Source organism: Nomascus leucogenys, chromosome 10 (assembly GCF_006542625.1).
Source record: "Nomascus leucogenys isolate Asia chromosome 10, Asia_NLE_v1, whole genome shotgun sequence".
Classification (NCBI taxonomy): domain Eukaryota; kingdom Metazoa; phylum Chordata; class Mammalia; order Primates; family Hylobatidae; genus Nomascus; species Nomascus leucogenys.
Window position 1 is genome coordinate 43,860,533 of NC_044390.1, and position 18,803 is coordinate 43,879,335.

Sequence of the window (18,803 nt, forward strand, 5' to 3'; positions counted from 1 at the left end):
GTAATCCCAGCTACTCTGGAGGCTGAGGCAGGAGAATTGCTTGAACCTAGGAGGCAGAGGTTGTAGTGAGCCAAGGTCGCACCACTGCACTCCAGCCTGAGCAACAGAGCGAGACTACGTCTCAAAAAAAAAAAAAAAAAAAACTGTTAAAACTATTGTTGAGTGTGTCCTACCAGTTGAAATAAGCAGATCATTGGTCTGGAAATACAGTTGATTCATGGAAATGTTGACGATTTGATGTGGTGGGAGGCACAGTAAAAGCCTAGTTATTCAAGGCTAGGCGCAGTTGCTCACACCTGTAATCCTAACACTTTGGGAGGCTGAGGTGGGTGGATCACTTGAGGCCAGGAGTTCGAGAGCAGCCTGGCCAACATGGTGAAACCTCGTCTCTACTAAAAAAAAAAAAAAAAATATATATATATATATATATATATATAAATTAGCCAGGTGTGTTGGCACATTCCTGTAATCCCAGCTACTCAGGAGGCTGAAACAGGAGAATCACTTGAACCCGGGAGGTGGAGGTTGCAGTGAGCTGAGATCACACCACTGCACTCCAGCCTGGGCGACAGAGCAAGACTTCGTCTCAAAAAAAAAAAAAAAAGTTATTCAGCATATTGAAAAATAACTGTGATTGGCACACAGTAGGGGTTTACAGAGATTTCTGGAACAGACTGAAGGGAGCTCGTAACTAAAGATTATGGCTGTGTTGATTCATATCGAGCCCCCCTCCACCCCCGTGTGAATGGATTGGGATTCCCGGGGGAGGCGGCTGGGCCCTAACCTCCAGCCCTGACACCTGGCAGAGATCCTGGAAGGGCAGGAGGGCTGTTGACAAGTACTGAATTCATGTTTTCATTTTTATGGACATAGACAAGCTACATTCTTTCCACCCAGCCTGCCCCGAATCTCCATTCTGGTGAAAAGTTAAATTAGATGTATGTGTGTATTGCAGGGTACTGCATGCTATTTTCTGTGCTTTCTCATTAATTGCTCTGGCTGACTTATAAACAAGCAATTCTGTTTTCCAGAGTTTGGTGGTTGAGTGAGGGATTGCGTAACCAGGAAGGAGTGAGAAAGGCAGAGAAAATAATCTTTGCTGGAGAAGCAGCTAAAAACACCTGCCTTCCTGTATCCCATGGGAAGGTCTCTCTGGCTGGGAGCTGGCCCAGCCCTACCGTGTCGTCTCTCACTTAGTTTTATGCCTGAACCTTTAGATCCCAAGCTTGCACATTGTCCTAAATTTGCTGGAAACACCTCTGCATGTGTGAGCTTTATCTTTGGCTGTGCAGAAGAAGGGCCCATACTGTTACCTGTAGTGGAGGGGAAGCAGGCACCAGGGACTGCCCAGAATGGAGCAGGGCACCCATAGGGGAAGAAAAACTGCCCTGTTCCAGGAGTAGCTTGACCACCCTTTCCTTTCTTCCTAATTAAGTGCTTGCCTCCAGTTTTATTTATTTTTTTAATTTAACATAAATTTATTTTTCACAGTTCTAGAAGCTAGAAATCCAAGATCAAGGTGCCAGCACGGTCAGTTTTTGGTAAGGGCTCTCTTTCTGACTTTAATTCTTTTTTTTTTTTTTTGAGACAAGGTCTCACTCTGTCACCCAGGCAGGAGGGCAGTGGCGAGTTCTCGGCTCACTGCAACCTCTGCCTCCCGAGTAGCTGGGACTATAGACACACGCCACCACACCTGGCTAAGTTTTGTATTTTTTGCTTGAGACGGGGTTGCACCATGTTGGCCAGTCTGGTCTCAGACTACTGACCTCAAGTGATCCGCCCACCTCAGCCTCCCAAAGTGCCATGATTATACACGTGAGCCGCCATGCCAGGCTTTTTTCTGATTTTAGACAGCCACTTTCTCACTTTGTAAGAAACTTGTAACAGTGGCAGAAATGTCACTGTAGCTGTGATCTGTCTGTTCACTGAACAGATTTCACCTAGGATAACATTCTGAGGCTTTTCTCTGTGTACACATTTAGTTGTTACACCACATTATTTAGGTGTTTTATGAGCTCAAGAACAGTAGTTACAAGCAAGGTGAATCCGCATTTCTGCACTCAAAGCTTTCAGATAGGCGTGTGCCACACTAATATAAATGGTTGCTGTGCACATTCAGAGAAAATTCTCCAGTAACGAACTGTAGAAATGATCCCTGGAAGTACAGTCTTCCTGCCTGTGGGCTTTGTCTAGGTGCTGCTCTTAAATACTTGTCTTACAGGTGAACAATCTGACTGTACATTAAGGGCATGTAAGTGACCTGTAAAGAGAGTTTTCACTCTAGGCCAGTGCAGTGGCTCGCACCTGTAGTCCCAGCACTTTGGGAGGGTGAGGTGGGCAGATCAATTAAGTCCAGGAGTTTGAGACCAGCCTGGCCAACATGGCAAAACGCTGTGTCTACTAAAAATACAAAAATTAGCCAGGCGTGGTGGTGCGCATCTGTAATCCCAGCTACTCAGGAGGCTGAGACAGGAGAATCGCTTGAGTCCAGGAGGCGGAGGTTGCAGTGAGTTGAGATCATGCCGCTGCACTCCAGCTTGGGTGACAGAGTGAGACTCTGTCTCAAAGGAAAGAAAAGAGTTTTCACTCTAGGTAAACTTATTTGAGTTAGTACTTTTTTAGTTGCAGGTGCTAGAAAATTTAATCCAAAATAGCTTTGGCAGATAAACACACCCTAGTACGTTCCTCCAGTAGAATTCTATCCCACAATAAAAAAGGAACACACAAATTAGCTGGGTGTGGTGGCGGGTGCCTGCAGTTCTAGCTACTCAGGAGGCTGAGGCAGGAGAATCGCTTGAGCCTGGGAGGTGGAGTTTGTAGTGAGCCAAGATCACACCACTGTGCCCCAGCCTGGGCAACAAGAGCGAAACTCTGTCTAAAAAAAAAAAAAAGGAACAAACTACTGGTAAATGAAACAGCATGGGTGAATCTCAAAACATGGTATTGAGCAAAATAAACCAGACACAAAAGTCTGCATCCTATCTGATTACATTTACATAGTTCAAAAGCAGACAAAAATATGTGGTGATAGAAATCAGAGTATTGGTTGCCTGGGGATGATGGAAATGTTCTGTGTTCTGTATTTTGATAGGAGTGATGGTTACACAGGTTTATATGTTTGTTCAAACTCATTGAACTATATACTTAAAATATGTGTATTTTATTATATGTAAATTGTACCTCAATTCAGAAAATGGCTTAGGCAAAGAAGGGAATGAATTGGTTGCTGTAAATGAAAAGTACAGAGGGATGGCTTCAGGCCTGGCTTGATCCAGGGCTCAGATGACATTGCCAAATCTGTTTCTCAGCTCAGCCCACCTGCGGTTGGTTCCATGTCTAGGGAGGCACTCTTCTGCTGGTGGTAAGGTGGCTGCAACTGCTCAGTGTCACAGCCTCCCAGGTTCAAGGCCAATGAGGACCTCTTCCTGATGGGTTTTGATTGACCCTCATCTTCAGGCTTTCGTTTTCTAATGGGCCAGGCAGAAGTCAGATGTTCTTCCCCTTGGAAAGGATGTTGGGGGAGCATGGATTTACACACACACCCCTGCCCCCGACCAGGCCATCGTGGGCTATGAGGTGGGAGAGTGGGCTGGTGTCATTGTTCCCCCAAAAGATGTGGGGTGATGGTGGGCAGCCATCACCCATGAAGGGGTGTCTGGGGGTTGCATGCATTCCTACCGCTCACACCACCTCACCGCTCATCCTGGAGCAGCAGGAAGGACAGGGTCTTAAATCCCACCCTAACTTTTACTGCCCGCCTCTAGGATCTCAAGTTGCTCATATAACCTCCTTGCTGCAGAACCATGGCATCCGAGATGCTGTACCAGGGTCCACATAAGCAGGCCGACCCCAGGAGTTGCCTGTAAAGCTGGTGATGACACAGGGGTTCACTTAGTGCCTGCTTTTCTTGGGTGTTGGCTGTCTGCCCACTCTTCAAGTTTCGGGACTGACGGAAATGTGTGAACCTTAGTGTGGGAAGGGAATAGACTCTGTGGAGGAGAAAGTCTCACTTCACTGTAGAACTTGTCAACAGCAGACCCCGAGGTCAGGACAGCTCAGTTGGCCCCACAGGTGTGAGGGGTTTAGCCCCAGTCCCTGGTGCGAACCCTCACTCCAGTTTCAAAATGCCTAAGCCATTTTCTGAATTGAGGTACAATTTACATATTCTCAACAGTTTGTTCTGTTGAGAACCAATCCCTGTCTCTGAGTTGCAGAGGCTATTCTGGAAGCTGTTTGTTCAGGGCTAAGTTCTTGTTATTAGACAAGATAAGGGGTGGGGTGAGAAATGTATGGGTGGGGATGGTGGACCCGCCACCTTGTCCCGTTCAGAGCAGCCCCTGGCAGGGGCTAGTAGATGGCCAATAGTTTCTGATGATGCCAGGGAGTCTTTCTGACAGCCTTGTCCAGATTTACCTCTCAGGGAAGTTTCCACACACAGCCCTGTAGGTGTTTCTTGTGTTCCCCAGCAAAGCCCAACATTCCTACCTGTCAGGAATAAGTAATGTGGTTTCGGGCCCAATTACTCAGTCAAATCTAACCCTAAGTGTTCCTATGCCTTATCTAGAAACTTGACCACATATCTGTGGGCTGGTTAGGGCGTACTGATTCCAGGCCAGCAGAAGTTGGGGAAAGTATACGAACAGAAAAAAAACATTCTTATCCGTAGTTTGGAATAGCTGCTTATCTGAGCTCTGGGAATGTACGTAAAGGAATTAGTTATTCAAGCTTCCCTGTAAAATGAAACACAGCAGTGGTGATCCAGGTAATTCAGAGTCAAACTGAATCGTCGTCATTTTTGGAAGTGGAAAGGATAGAGACGAACAGTTATTTTAGTTCTTTAACATTTAATTATAATAACTTAACATTAAAGTTTTTTTTTTTTTTGAGACTGAGTCTCGCTGTGTCACCCAGGCTGGAGTGCAGTGGTGTTATCTTGGCTCACTGCAACCTCTGCCTCCCGGGTTCAAGTGATTCTCCTGCCTCAGCCTCCAGAGTAGCTGGGATAGGCGCATGCCACTACGCCCAGCTAATTTTTATATTTTTAGTAGAGACGGGGTTTCGCCATGTTGGCCAGGCTGTTCTCGAACTCCTGTCCTCAGGTGATCTACCCACCTCAGCCTCCCAAAGTGCTGGGATTACAGGCGTGAACTACCACACCTGGCCAAAGATATTTTAATCTTAAATCTGAAGAAAGACAAAATTGGAAACCGTTTAATGCTTTAAACGATATTAATTTTAAAATCCATTCCAGGGCTGGATGCCATGGCTCATGCCTGTAATCCCAGCACTTTGGGAGGCCGAGGCGGGTGGATCACTTGAGGTCAGGAGTTGGAGACCAGCCTGGCCAACACGGTGAAACCCCATCTCTACTAAAAATAGAAAGATTAGCTGGGTGTGGTGGCGGGTGCCTGTAATTCCAGCTACTCAGCAGGCTGAGGCAAGATAATCACTTGAACCCAGGAGGCAGAGGCTGTACTGAGCTGAGATTGTACCACTGCACTCCAGCCTGTCTACAGAAGCCAACTCGAATTCTGAATATCTGTGCAATTTGAACTTGGGGGAAGTGTCCTTGCAAGACAGGGAAAATTAAGTTGTGGGGCTATGTGGGGGACAGGTGGTGGTGACCTGATGGGAAATGAGAATGAGAAGTCTTTTATTTTTATTATTATTTTAAAATTTTTATTATTATTTGTAGAGACAGAGTCTCACTCTATTATCCAGGCTGGAGTGCAGTGGCACAATTGTAGCTCACCGCAGCCTCAAACTCCTGGCCTCAAGCGATCCTCTGGCCTCAGCCTCTCAAAGTGCTTAGGATTAGAGGTGTGAGCTACCATGACCATTCTGGCCAAGAATGAGAAATCTTTGTGGAAGGAGAATATTGGGATTCCTGAGGAGGTTTCCGCTATAGATAACTCACATCTCCCTCAGTGGGGTCCAGGCCATGGGTGTGGCTTGGGCAGAGGTCGGAGAGGCCAGGTGTGTGCAGGCCTGAGATGTGACTCAGTGAGAGAGAAAGGGCAGTCTCTTCACCACGTAATACTACCCGCCAGACCGCTCCCAGGGAGTAACCGCAGTGGGCAGGACCTAGAGATAAGCGTCAAAGAGGAATGTGGGCCTAACCCAGGTCCTGAGGCTTCTGCCTGTCTGGGGTGGGAAGAACACCATTAAGTTAAAATGCAACTTTTATTCTGATCTTAAACTTTTAGCATGAAACGCTGTAATCCAAATACACCAGGGCACAATGGTCAGAGAACACAGACAATTTGTTGAAAAAGAAATTAAAGTGTCAAGATTATATGGAAAAACCTTTACCTTCACTGTTATAATAAACATACAAATTAGAAGAATGAGCTATTTATTTTTGCATGTCAACTTGACAGAAATTAAAAATAATTTTCTTTTTTTTTTTTTTTTTTTTTTTGAGACGGAGTCTCGCTCTGTCCCCCAGGCTGGAGTGCAGTGGCGCAATCTCGGCTCACTGCAACCTCCGCCTCCTGGGTTCACGCCATTCTCCTGCCTCAGCCTCTCCGAGTAGCTGGGACTACAGGCACCCGCCACCACGCCCGGCTAATTTTTTGTATTTTTTTTAGTAGAGACGGGGTTTCACCGTGGTCTCGATCTCCTGACCTCGTGATCTGCCTGCCTCGGCCTCCCAAAGTGCTGGGATTACAAGCGTGAGCCACCGCGCCCGGCCTAAAAATAATTTTCAACTAGACAGTTAAAAAGACAATCCAGTTTAAAACTGGGCAAAGGAGGGCCGGGTGTGGTGGCTCACACCTGTAAGACTAGCAGTTTGGGAGGCCAAGGTGGGCAGATCACTTGAGGTCAGGAGTTCAAGACCAGCCTGGCAAAAAAATGGTGAAACCTTGTCTCTACCAAAAAATACAACAATTAGCCGGACGTGGTGGCATGCACCTGTAGTCCCAGCTGCTCAGGAGGCTGAGGCAGGAGAATCACTTGAACCCAGGAGGTGAAGGTTGCAGTGAGCCAAGATCACACCACTGCAGCAGTCCAGTCTGGGTGACAGACTGAGACCCTGTTTTAAAAAAAAAAATGGGCAAAGGATCTGAATTGATATTTCTTCGAAGAAGATATACAGTTGGCCAATAAGTTCATGAAAAGATATTCAACATCATTAACTGTCAGAGAGACACAATTCAAAACCACAGTGTGAGACAGCACACACATAAGATAGCTGTAATAAAAGGATAGACCAGCAGCTGTATTGGTGAGATGCAGATGAATTGGAACTCCCATGCTGTTAGTTGGATTGTAAAATTGTATAACCACTTTGAAGAGCCTGATAGTTCCTCAAATCATTAAACATAGAATAAATCGTATGATCTAGATGGGGTGCAGTGGCTCACGCCTGTAATCCCAGCATATTGGGAAGCCAAGCCAACCGGATCACTTGAGGTCAGGAGTTCGACACCAGCCTGGCCAACATCATGAAACCCCCCCCCTCTACTAAAAAGACAAAAATTATCTGGTCATGGTGGTGCACGCCTGTAATCCCAGCTACCCGGGAGGCTGAAGCAGGAGAATCGCTCAAACCCGGGAGACAGAGGTTGCAATGAGCCGAGATCGAGCCACTGCACTCAATCCTGGACGACAGAGCAAGTCTCTGTCTCAAAAACACAAAAACAAAATAAAAAAACCACCTGATCTAGAAATTTTATTTCTATATTTATAGCCAAGAGAAACAAAAGCATATATCCGTATCAAACCTTGTACGCACATAAACAGCCTTATTCGTAATAGTCAAAAAGTGAAAACACTCCCCATGCCCATCGTATGATGAATCGATAAAGTACACAAGTGTGGTGTATCTGTATAATGAAATCTTATTCAGGGACAAAAACGGACAAAGTTCTGATACATGCTACAACCTGGATAAACCTTGAGAACATCATGGCAAATGAAAGAAGCCAGAGGCAAAGGCCACATATTATATGATTCCATTTATATGAAATAATCTTGAATAAGCAAACCTGTAAAGACAGAAAGTAGATTTGTGGTTGCCTAGGGCTGGGGTTAAGGGGAAAAGGAAATGGGGAGTGATGCTAATGACTACTTGCTTTTTTTTTAGGGTGATGAAAATGTTCTAAAATCAGATAGTGGTTGATGGGCGTGGTGGCTCACGTCTGTAATCGCAGCACTTTGGGAGGCTGAGGTAGGCAGATCACTTGAGGTTAGGAGTTCAGGACCAGCCTGGCCAACATGGCAAAACCCTGTCTCTACTAAAAATACAAAAATTAGCCAGGCGTGGTGGTGGGCACCTGTAATTCCAGCTACTCGGGAGGCCGAGGCAAGAGAATCACTTGAACCTGGGAGGCAGAGGTTGCAGTGAGCCGAGATTGTGCCACTGCACTGCAGCCTGGATGACAGAGCAAGACTCCATCTAAAAAAAAAAAAAAAAAATCAGATAGTATTGATGGTTCTGTAACTCCTGAATATACTAAAAACCAATGAATTGTTTATTTTAAAAGGGCAAAATGTATGGTATATGGATTATATCTCCATAAAGCTGTTACTAAACAAAAAAGTAGGCCAGGCGCAGTGGCTCACACCTACCATCCCAGCCCTTTGGGGAGGCCGAGGCAGGTGGATCACTTGAAGTCAGGAGTTCAAGACCAGCCTGGGCAACATGGCGAAATCCTATGTCTACTAAAAATACAAAAATTACCTGGACATGGTGACATGCAACTGTAGTCCCAGCGACTTGGGAAGCTGAGGCATGAGAATCACTTGAACCCAGGAGTCGGAGATTGCAGTGAGCTGAGATTGTGCCACTGCACTGCATCCTAGGCACACTGCGAGACTCCATCTCAAAAAAAAAAAAAAAAAAAGTAGATACTCAGTAACAGTGAGGGGGAAAGCAGTCACAAGGGTGTGTGTGCCTTTCTGTCCTGGAGGATGATTGGGCTGGCCCATGGGTAGCCCTAAAAGGTTTGATCTTATAACTCTGCCCTAGAGATATGTCTTTAATTAATTTATTTATTTTTTGAGACAGTGTCTCACTTTGGTTGCTGAGGCTGGAGTGCAGTGACGTAATCTCGGCTCACTGCAACCTTCACCACCCAGATTCAAGCGATTCTCGTGCCTCAGCCTCCTGAGTAGCTGGGATTATAGGCGCCCACCACCACACCTGGTTAATTTTTTGTATTTTTAGTAGAAACAGGGTTTCACCATGTTGGCCAGGCTGGTCTTGAACTCCTGACTTCAGGTGATCCACCCGCCTTGGCCTCCCAAAGTTCTGAGATTACAGGCATGAGCCACAGTGCCTAGCTCAGACCTTGTCTCTAAAATAAATTAAAACAATAGATGAGAAGGAGAGACCAATTCACAGTGGCTATTTTGCAATTGTGTTGTTATGAGCGACTTTTCTTTATACTTTTCAATATTTTCTAGGTAGCTGCTTTGTTTTCAGAAAAGATTATTTTTAAAGTTAAACATTTTCCATTATATTAAACCCTGTCATCATTTTTAGAGTGGCCAACCTCTGAAGGGGCATCTCTTATTTTTCCTCAGGGCTGTAATCCCCTTGCACAAACCGGCCGGAGTAAATTGCAGAATCAAAGAGCTGCTTTGAATCAGCAGATCCTGAAAGCCGTGCGGATGAGGACCGGAGCGGAAAACCTTCTGAAGTAGGTGTCTTCTGGCTTCCCTGCCTCTCCCAAGTCCTAGCCATCTGTTCCCTAAACTCCCAGGCCAGGCTCTTGGTTTCAGCTTTGGGTTTCCTCCTCATTTCTGGCATCTGGAGTCGTCCCCTTCTTGCCTAGAGCTTGGTTATGTTGAAAACAGATATTTTACCCCGCCTGTTTGTGTGTTTGGGGATTGGGTGGGTGGGAGATAGATGCAGACGGTGTGGCGTTTGGCTTCAATTCAGTCAGCCATCTTGATGGGAAGCCCAATTTTTGTCTCGAGATTTGTTTTCTGGCTTTCTCTGGGACTTGTCTATTTTCTCCACTGCCTGACACTATGCCTGGTGCAGAATTTGCTTGGTAAATGTTTATTGAATATATAAAGGAAAGAAAAGCAGAAAGGAGGGAGAGGGAACATTTCTATTGCCAGTGTCCACCTTGCTAATGAGAGTGCTCAGTACACCCCTGTGCTCTAGGGCACTCATTAGTATGCTCTGGTGGTAAAACAGTTACTTATCCAGCATAGAACTCAGAGAAACCTTACCTGTGTCTAGACCTCTATAAACCCTCTCCAGGCAATGAAATGCAACAAAAGACAATGTGCCAGCTTCCTTCTGTTTACAAAGAGTGCAGAGTTTCTTCTTCCTTCAGAGTTCTACTGGAGACTATGGTTAGCCCCGTGCCACCTTTTTTTTTGTTTGTTTGGAGACAGTCTTGCTCTGTCACCCAGGCTAGAGTGCAGTGGCGCGATCTTGGCTCAGTGCAACCTGTGCCTCCTGGGTTCAAGCGATTCTCCTGCCTCAGCCTCCCGAGTAGTTGGGACCACAGGCATGCACCACCATGCCTGGCTAGTTTTTTGTCTTTTTAGTAGAGACAGGGTTTCACCATGTTGGCCAGCCTGGTCTTGAACTCCTGGCCTCAAATGATCCGTCTGCCTCCACCTCCCAAAGTGCTGGAATTACAGGCGTGAGCTACTGCGTCTGGCACCACGCCTCCTTTTTTCTTTTTTTTTCAGATGGAGTTTCACTCTTATTGCCCAGGCTGGAGTGCAATGGTGCAATCACAGCTCACTGTAGCCCCCAACCTCCTGGGCTCTTCAAGCAATCCTCCTAACAGCCTACTGAGTAGCTGGGACCACAGGCATGCACCACCATGCCCGACTAATTTTTTTTTTTTGAGATGGAGTCTTGCTCTGTCACCCAGGCTAGAGTGCAGTGGTGTGATCTCGGCTCACTGCAACTTCCACTTACCAGGTTCAAGTGATTCTCCTGCCTCAGCCTCCTCAGTAGCTGGGATTATAGGTGCCCGCCACCGTGCCCGGCTCATTTTTGTATTTTTAGTAGAGACGAGGTTTCACCATCTTGGCCAGGCTGGTCTCGAACTCCTGACCTCGTGATCCACCCGCCTCAGCCTCCCAAAGTGCTGGGATTACAGACGTGAGCCACTGTGCCTGGCCAATGCCCGACTGATTTTTTAAAAATTATTTGTAGAGACAGGGTCTTGCTGTGTTGCCCAGGTTGTTCTTGAACTATTGTCCTCAAGTGATCCTCCTGCCTTCGTCTCCCAGAGTGCTGGGATTACAAACATGAGCCCCTGTGCCTGGCCTGTGTTGCTTTTGTTACTCACAGAATACCTGATGACTTGAGGTCCTGGGTGGGAAGTTTGTCCGGGAATCTCTTCTCCAGCTCCTTTTGCAACTGGGTGCAAAGGAGGTTGTTACTGGAGGAGGCTAGGAAAAATACAGTAGCATTCTGGCCTTTAAAAAGTCAAGCAGTGTCCCTGTCCCAAGACAAGTCTGGACATGGGAATTGTCCACTCCCATAGCAGAGAGGAACTCATGTCGTCTGTGTAACGTGGGAGAGGCCCCCAATTTTGGGACTCCCTGTCATGTGCTGGGAAGGCTGTGGTGTGTTTTGTGGCCTAGGGTTCTGGTTGACCCTTGGACAGGCCTGCTTTGTGGCCAAGGGGGCAGGTGGGCAGCCTTGATGCTGTGTGGCTTTCCTAGGAGTGGACAATTGATTTACCTATTCATGGATTCATTGAGCACCTTTTTTTTTGAGACGGAGTTTCACTCTTGTTGCCCAGGCTGGAGTGCGATGGCGCAATCTTGGCTCACTGCAACCTCTGCCTCCCACGTTCAAGTGATTCTTCTGCCTCAGCCTCCCAAATAGCTGGGACTACAGGCACGTACCAGCACACCCGGCTAATTGAATTTTTTAAATTTTTAGTAGAGACAGGGTTTCACCATGTTGCCCAGGCTGGTCTCAAACTCTTGGCTTCAAGTGATCCTCCTGCCTCGGCCTCCCAGAGTGCTGGGATTTCAGGAGTGAGCCCCTGTGCCTGGCTATTGAGCACCTGTTAAATGGCAGGCACAGTTGAGGTGCATGAAGATCAGGCGAGGCCCTGCTTTTGTGATTTCTCGTGTTGGGGGATGGGAGGAGACTTTTATAGACAAGTAAACAAATCAGATCACCTAGGGAAGTGATGTTTTCTAGGGAGTAATGAACTCTGAATGTCATAGAGGTTGGCCCAGGGTGGCCAGCCTTAGAGACAGAGGGTGGTCGGAGAGGCCCCTGTGAGCACAGAACTTGGAGTTTCTCAGGCAGGAACTAGGGCAGTTTTGTGTGCCTTGTTTTCTTAATGACACCAGCAGTCACCCTTTCTGAGGCCCGAGCCTGACTCAAGCTTATTGTTAAACTGGCAGTGGTTGGGTTGGCAGGGGTAGGGGTTGGGGGTTGTTAATGATTCTCACAGTGGCCCAAAGGTTCAAAGTACCCCTTGCTGGAGAATGTTGTCAGAGGAAACCCTGAAGGTATTTATTAATCTGACTCAACAAGCACCAACGGTTTCCCGAAAACAAATAGGGCATTTTGCCAAGCTCCGCTCTGGCCCCTCAGTGTCCCTGGGCGACCCATTACGTGGCTGTCTCTGCAGGCCATGGGTGGTTTCAGTTGTAAATTAGGCCCTACTTTCCTTCTGTTTGTCATCTGGTTCCCAGGTTTCCTACCGCAGTCCCCAAAGGAAGGTAGATCCGTTGGAATAGGGGTGGGGGATGTTTGGAGACGTCCCCAGAAATGCAGGAATGGAAATGGGGGTGCTAAGCCCTTACCTGAGGACTGTCAGAGGGTATCGTGGCTAGGCAGGCACTTGAAAAACCAGATTTTGTGATCCTTCAAAGTCTTCCCCTTCTCTGATCATTCCAGCTGAGAGTCCATGAGCTTCCTGGAGTTTTGTTAGGAAGCCATCAAATATTTCAAATGCACTTTTTTCAGGTTTTTTTTGTGTTTTTTTTTTTTTTTTTTTTTTTTTGAGATAGAGTCTCATTCTGTCTCCCAGGATGGAGTGCAGTGTCGAGATACCAGCTCACTGTGCAACCTCTACCTCCTGGATTCAAGTGATTCTTGTGCCTCAGCCTCCCGAGTAACTGGGATTGTAGGCATGTGGCACCATGCCTGGCTAAATTTTATACTTTTAGTAAGATGGGGTTTCACGGTGTTGGCCAGGCTAGTCTTGAACTCCTGACCTCAGGTGATCTGCCTGCCTCAGCCTCCCAAAGTGCTGGAATTACAGGCGTAAGCCACCATGCCTGACCGTACTTTTTCATTTAGGCCAACCAGAGACAATATTCTGTCTTCTCCCAGCTTCCCTCCCTTGAGAAAAGCTAGGGTAGAAATGTGATGAAGTTTATCTGAAATTGAGGCAGTCCTTGTGAAATTTAAAGCAGGGCCGGGCATGGTGGCTCACTTCTGTAATTCCAGCATTTTGGGAGGCCGAGGTGGGAGGATCACGAGGTCAAGAGATCGAGACCATCCTGGCCAACATGGTGAAACCCCATCTCTAAAACTAAAACTAAAAAAATTAGCAGGGTGTGGTGGCACGTGCCCATAATCCCAGCTACTCGGGAGGCTGAGGCAGGAGAATGGTGTGAACCCGGGAGGCGGAGCTTGCAGTGAGCCGAGATCGCGCCACTGCACTCTAGCTGAGGCCACAGAGCAAGACTCCGTCTCAAAAAAAAAAAAAAAAAGGCAGGTTGCCTAGTTTTAACTAGTTTTAGCTAACTAGTTCTTTGAACAAGAGCAGGTCATTTAAGCTCTCTGGGCTTCAGGTTTCCCTGTTGTGCTGAGAGTTGTTGGGCTAGATCAGAAGTGACCTGCTCCGAGGTTTACAGGGATCAGGTGGGCTTTAAATGAGTGAATGGGGCTGGATTCTGTGCTGTGAGACAATAGGGAGTGGTGGGGACTGTGGTGAAGTGCACAGCATATGCCCTCTCTGGATGAGGCAACTGCAGTTTGCCTCATGGAGGGTAGGGCCAGAATTGCTGTATCTTCTAATTTTTTTTTTTTCCAGGAGAAGTTAGGAATTTTTTTTGTTTTTAATCTGATGGATTGTTGAATTTTTTTTTTTCTTTTTGAGACAGAGTCTTGCTCTGTCACCCAGGCTGGAGTGCAGTGGCGTGATCTTGGCTCACTGCAACCTCCGCCTCCCGGGTTCATGTGATTCTCCTGCCTCAGCCTCCCGAGTAGCTGGGACTACAAGCATGCACCATCATGCCCGGCTAATTTTTGTATTTTTAGTAGAGACAAGGTTTCACCATGTTGGCCAGGCTGATCTCAAACTCCTGACCTCAAGTGATCTGCCTGCCTCAGCCTCCCAAAGTGCTGGGATTATAGGCATGACCCACTGTGCCTGGCCGATTGTTGAATTTTTAAGTTTTGGGGACTCGTTTCAGAGAGAGGATAGTAACATCCTGAGAGCCAGGTGAACAAGTCCCTCAGGCCTTCAGTTTAGTTTGTGACCTCTGGACGGGGGTGATGAAATTCTGGGTCAGGAGTGATGTGAGGTGGCCTTGGCTGTCATGACAGTGGCTTGAGGTTAATGACAGCTCACACCGTCAGTTGTGGGAGGGCTGGTGTGTGTCTGTGGTGGGGTTTGCAGGCCCTCCATAGCCTTTGGGGCTGACATCAACATCAAGGCCCACCTTCCTCCATCGAGAGACAGGCTGGGAGCAGATGTCCTGCCGGTCTGGCTGATCAGCCACCTCAGCAGGGGATGGGACAGTCCTCACTCCAGCCTCCTGAAACCCTGGCAGAGTGGGATTTGGGATCAGATGGACTAAGGCTAAGCTGGTCTAATAAGGTCGAAGCTGCGGCAAGTCACTGTGTCAATGTGGAGCTTATTCCTGGAAGGATAGTTTTATTAAAAGACTTGGGAGAGAAATAATTACACGAAAACAAATGGGGACAGAATGCAAAATACACATGCATTACTTAAAAAAAAAAAAAAAAACTTTTTAGACCAGGCGTGGTGGCTCAAGTCTGTAATCACAGCACTTTGGGAGGCTGACGCGGGCAAATAATTAGAGGTCAGGAGTTTGAGGCCAGCCTGGCCAACATGGTTAAACCTTGTCTCTACTAAAAATACAAAAATTAGCCACGCGTGGTGGCACACATTGTAATCCCAGCTACTCGGGAGGCTGAGGCTGGAGAATCACCTGAGCCCAGGAGTTCGAGGTTGCAGTGAGCCGAGATCACACCGTTGCACTCCAGCCTGGGTGACAGAGTGAGACTCTGTCTCTTAACAAAAAGAAAAGAAAATTAGCGGGGTGTGGTGGTGTGTGCCTGTAATCCCAGCTACTTGGGAGGCTGAGGCAGGAGAATTGCTTGAACTAGGGGTATGGAGGTTGAAGTGAGCCACAATCATGCCACTGCACTCCAGCCTGGGTGACAGAGCGAGACTCAGTCTCAAAATAAATAAATACATAAATAATAAATAAAATTTTTATATTTATTCATTTTGAGGCAGGGTCTTGCTCTGTTGCCGAACCTGGAGTTCAGTGGTATGATCACAGCTCACTGCAGCCTCAACCTTCTGGGCTCAAGCTGTCCTCCCACCTCAGCCTCCACAGGTGTGTACCACCATACTAGGCTAATTTTTTTTTTTTGAGATAAAGTCTCGCTCTTTCGCCTCCTGGGTTCAAGCAATTCTCCTGCCTCAGCCTCCCTAGTAGCTAAGATTACAGGCACGCACCACCATGCCCAGCTAATTTTTGTATTTTTAATAGACAGGGGGTTCACCATGTTGTCCAGGCTGTTCTCAAACTCCTGACCTCAAGTGATCTGCCCACTCGGCCTCCGAAAGTGCTGGGATTACAGACATGAGCCACCACACCTGACTGGCATTCAGCTAATTTTTAAAATTTTTTTGTAGAGACTGGGTCTCCCTATGATGCTCAGGCTGGTCTCAGACTCCGAGGCTCAAGCAATCCTCATGCCTAGGCCTCCCAGAGTGCTGCGATGACAGGTGTGAGCCACCATGCCTATTTATTTATTTTTTGAGAGGAGGTCTCACTCTGTTGCCCACACTGGAATGTAGCAGTGCAATCCTAGTGTGTCCGGAATTGGTGGGTTCTTGGTCTCAGTGACTTCAGGAATGAAGCCGCGGACCCTTGTGGTGAGTGTTACAGTTCTTAAACGTGGCGTGTCCGGAGTTTGTTCCTTCTGATGTTCGGATGTGTTTGGAGTTGCTTCCCTCTGGTGGGTTCATGGTCTCGCTGGTTCAGGAGTGAAGCTGCAGACCTCCGCAGTGAGTGTTACAGCTCATAAAGGCAGTGTGGACCCAAAGAGTGAGCAGCAGCAAGATTTATTGCAAAGAGTGAAAGAACAAAGCTTCCACAGTGTGGAAGGGGACCCGAGCGGGTTGCCACTGCTGCCTCAGGCAGCCTGCTTTTATTCTCTTATCTGGCCCCACCCACATCCTGCTGATTGGTAGAGCTGAGTGGTCTGTTTTGACAGGGTGCTGATTGGTGTGTTTACAATCCCTGAGCTAGACACAAAGGTTCTCTATGTCCCCACCAGATTAGCTAGATACAGATTGTCGACACAAAAGTTCTCCAAGTCACCACCAGAGTAGCTAGATGCAGAGTGTCGATTGGTGCATTCACAAACCCTGAGCTAGATACAGGGTGCTGATTGGTGTGTTTACAAACCTTGAGCTAGATACAGAGTGCCGATTGGTGTATTTACAATCCCTTAGCTAGACATAAAGGTTTTCCAAGTCCCCACCAGACTCAGGAGCCCAGCTGGCTTCACCCAGTGGATCCTGCACCAGGGCTGCAGGTGCAGCTGCCTGCCAGTCTGGCACCCGTGCCTGCACTCCTCAGCCCTTGGGTGGTCGATGGGACTGGGCGCTGTGGAGCAGGGGACAGTGCTCATTGGGGAGGCTCGGGCCACACCGGAGCCCACGGAGCGTGGGGGGAGGCTCAGGCATGGTGGGCTGCAGGTCCCGAGCCCTGCCCTATGGGAAGGCAGCTAAGGCTGGGCGAGAAATTGAGCACAGCAGCTGCTGGCCCAGGTGCTAAGCCCCTCACTGCCCAGGGCCAGCGGGGCCGGCCATTGGCTCCAAGTGCAGGGCACGTCCAGCCCATGCCCATGCCCACCCGGAACTCGCGCTGGCCCGCAAGCACTACGTGCAGCCCTGGTTCCCGCCCACGCCTCTCCCTTCACATCTCCCGGCAAGCTGAGGGAGCCGGCTCCGGCCTTGGCCAGCCCAGAAAGGGGCTCCCACAGTGCAGCGGCGGGCTGAAGGGCTCCTCAAGTGCTGCCAAAGTGGGAGCCCAGGCAGAGGAGGCGCTGAGAGTGAGCGAGGGCTGTGAGGACTGCCAGCACGCTGTCACCTCTCACTAGCCCACTGCAGACCCAAACTCCTGGGCTCAAGTGATCCTCCTGCCTTAGCCTCCTAAGCAGCTGGGACTATACATGTATACCACCATTCCCAGCTAATTTTCATTTTCAAATTTTCTGTAGAGATGGGGGTCTCCCTAGATTGCCCAGGCTGGTGTTGAACTCCTGGCCTCAAGTAATCCTCCTGCCTCAGCCTCCCAAGATTGTGCCACTGCACTCCAGCCTGGGTGACAGAGCAAGACTCTGTCACCAAAAAAAAAAAAAAAAAAAAAAAATTGATTTTCTTACTTATTGTATTTTGCAGGAATCAATATTATTATCTTTTTCTTTTTTTGGAGATGGAGTCTGGCTCTGTCGCCCAGGCTGGAGTGCAGTGGCCTGATCCCCGCTCACTGCAAGCCCCGCCTCCCAGGTTCATGCCATTCTCCTGCCTCAGCTTGCCGAGTAGCTGGGACTACAGGCACCCGCCACCACGCACAGCTAATTTTTTTGTATTTTTAGTAGAGATAGGTTTTCACCGTGTTAGCCAGAATGGTCTATTTCTCCTGACCTCATGATCTGCCCACCTCGGCCTCCCAAAGTGCTGGGATTATAGGCGTGAGCCACGGTGCCTGACCAGATATTCTTATCTTTAAAGCAAAATTGAGGAATGCCTTTGTTCTCCAGATATCGGGATATCTGGACACCCCCAGGTCTGGGTCTGTTTTAGAAAACTATTAATTTGTTCCCTTTACTGTGAACATTTAGAGGCTAGGAACGGCTAATTTTCTGAGAATGCAGCCCAGCAAGTCTCAGCCTCTTTTTCCAGCCGTCACTCAAAATGGAGTCGCTCTGCTTCGAACGCCTCTGACATACACCTGTGCTAGCAATGAAGCTCAGACTCCAGGGTTGATTTCTCAATCATGGTTGCACCAAAGGTCAGCATTACAGAAACCAACGCTGAGACCCCACCTGGCTGCCAACAGTTTCAGTGTGACCCACGTAAAGAGGTCTACGTCTTAAGGGCAGCTCATTGATTTGTTGGAAATGTATTTAAAAAAATTTTTTAGGCTGGGTGTGGTGGCTCAAGCCTGTAATCCCAGCACTTTGGGAGGCCGATCCTCAAGAATCACTTGAGGCCAGGAGTTCAAAACCAGCCTGGGCAACATGGTGACACCCTGTCTTTACTAAAAATACAAAAATTGTCTGGGTGTGTTGGCTCACGCCTGTAATCCCAGCACTTTGGGAGGCAGAGGCAGGTGGATAACTTGAGGTCAGAAGTTCAAGACTAGCCTGGCCTACAGGGTGAAACCCCATCTCTACTAAAAATACAAAAAATTAGCTGGGTGTGTTGGCACACACCTGTAACTCCAGCTACTCGGGAGGCTGAGGCAGGAGAATCGCTTGAACCTGGAGGCGGAGGTTGCAGTGAGCCAAGATTGTACCATTGCACTCCAGCATGGGTGACAGAGCAAGACTCCATCTCAAAAATACTGCATCT

The 18,803-nt window shown here is 47.9% G+C and overlaps 1 protein-coding gene and 1 pseudogene across 1 annotated transcript in view; one reads left to right on the forward strand and one right to left on the reverse strand.

The window, feature by feature from the left end:
- The window catches only part of RHPN2 (rhophilin Rho GTPase binding protein 2), an 83,996-nt gene that overhangs the window by 11,818 nt on the left and 53,375 nt on the right, over positions 1 to 18,803 (forward strand). The window contains exon 2 of the mRNA XM_030820244.1: positions 9,532 to 9,647. Within this exon, the coding sequence (XP_030676104.1) occupies positions 9,532 to 9,647 (116 nt within the window). The remainder of the gene's footprint in view (positions 1 to 9,531; positions 9,648 to 18,803) is intronic.
- LOC115837184 lies at positions 2,070 to 2,171 on the reverse strand (annotated as a pseudogene).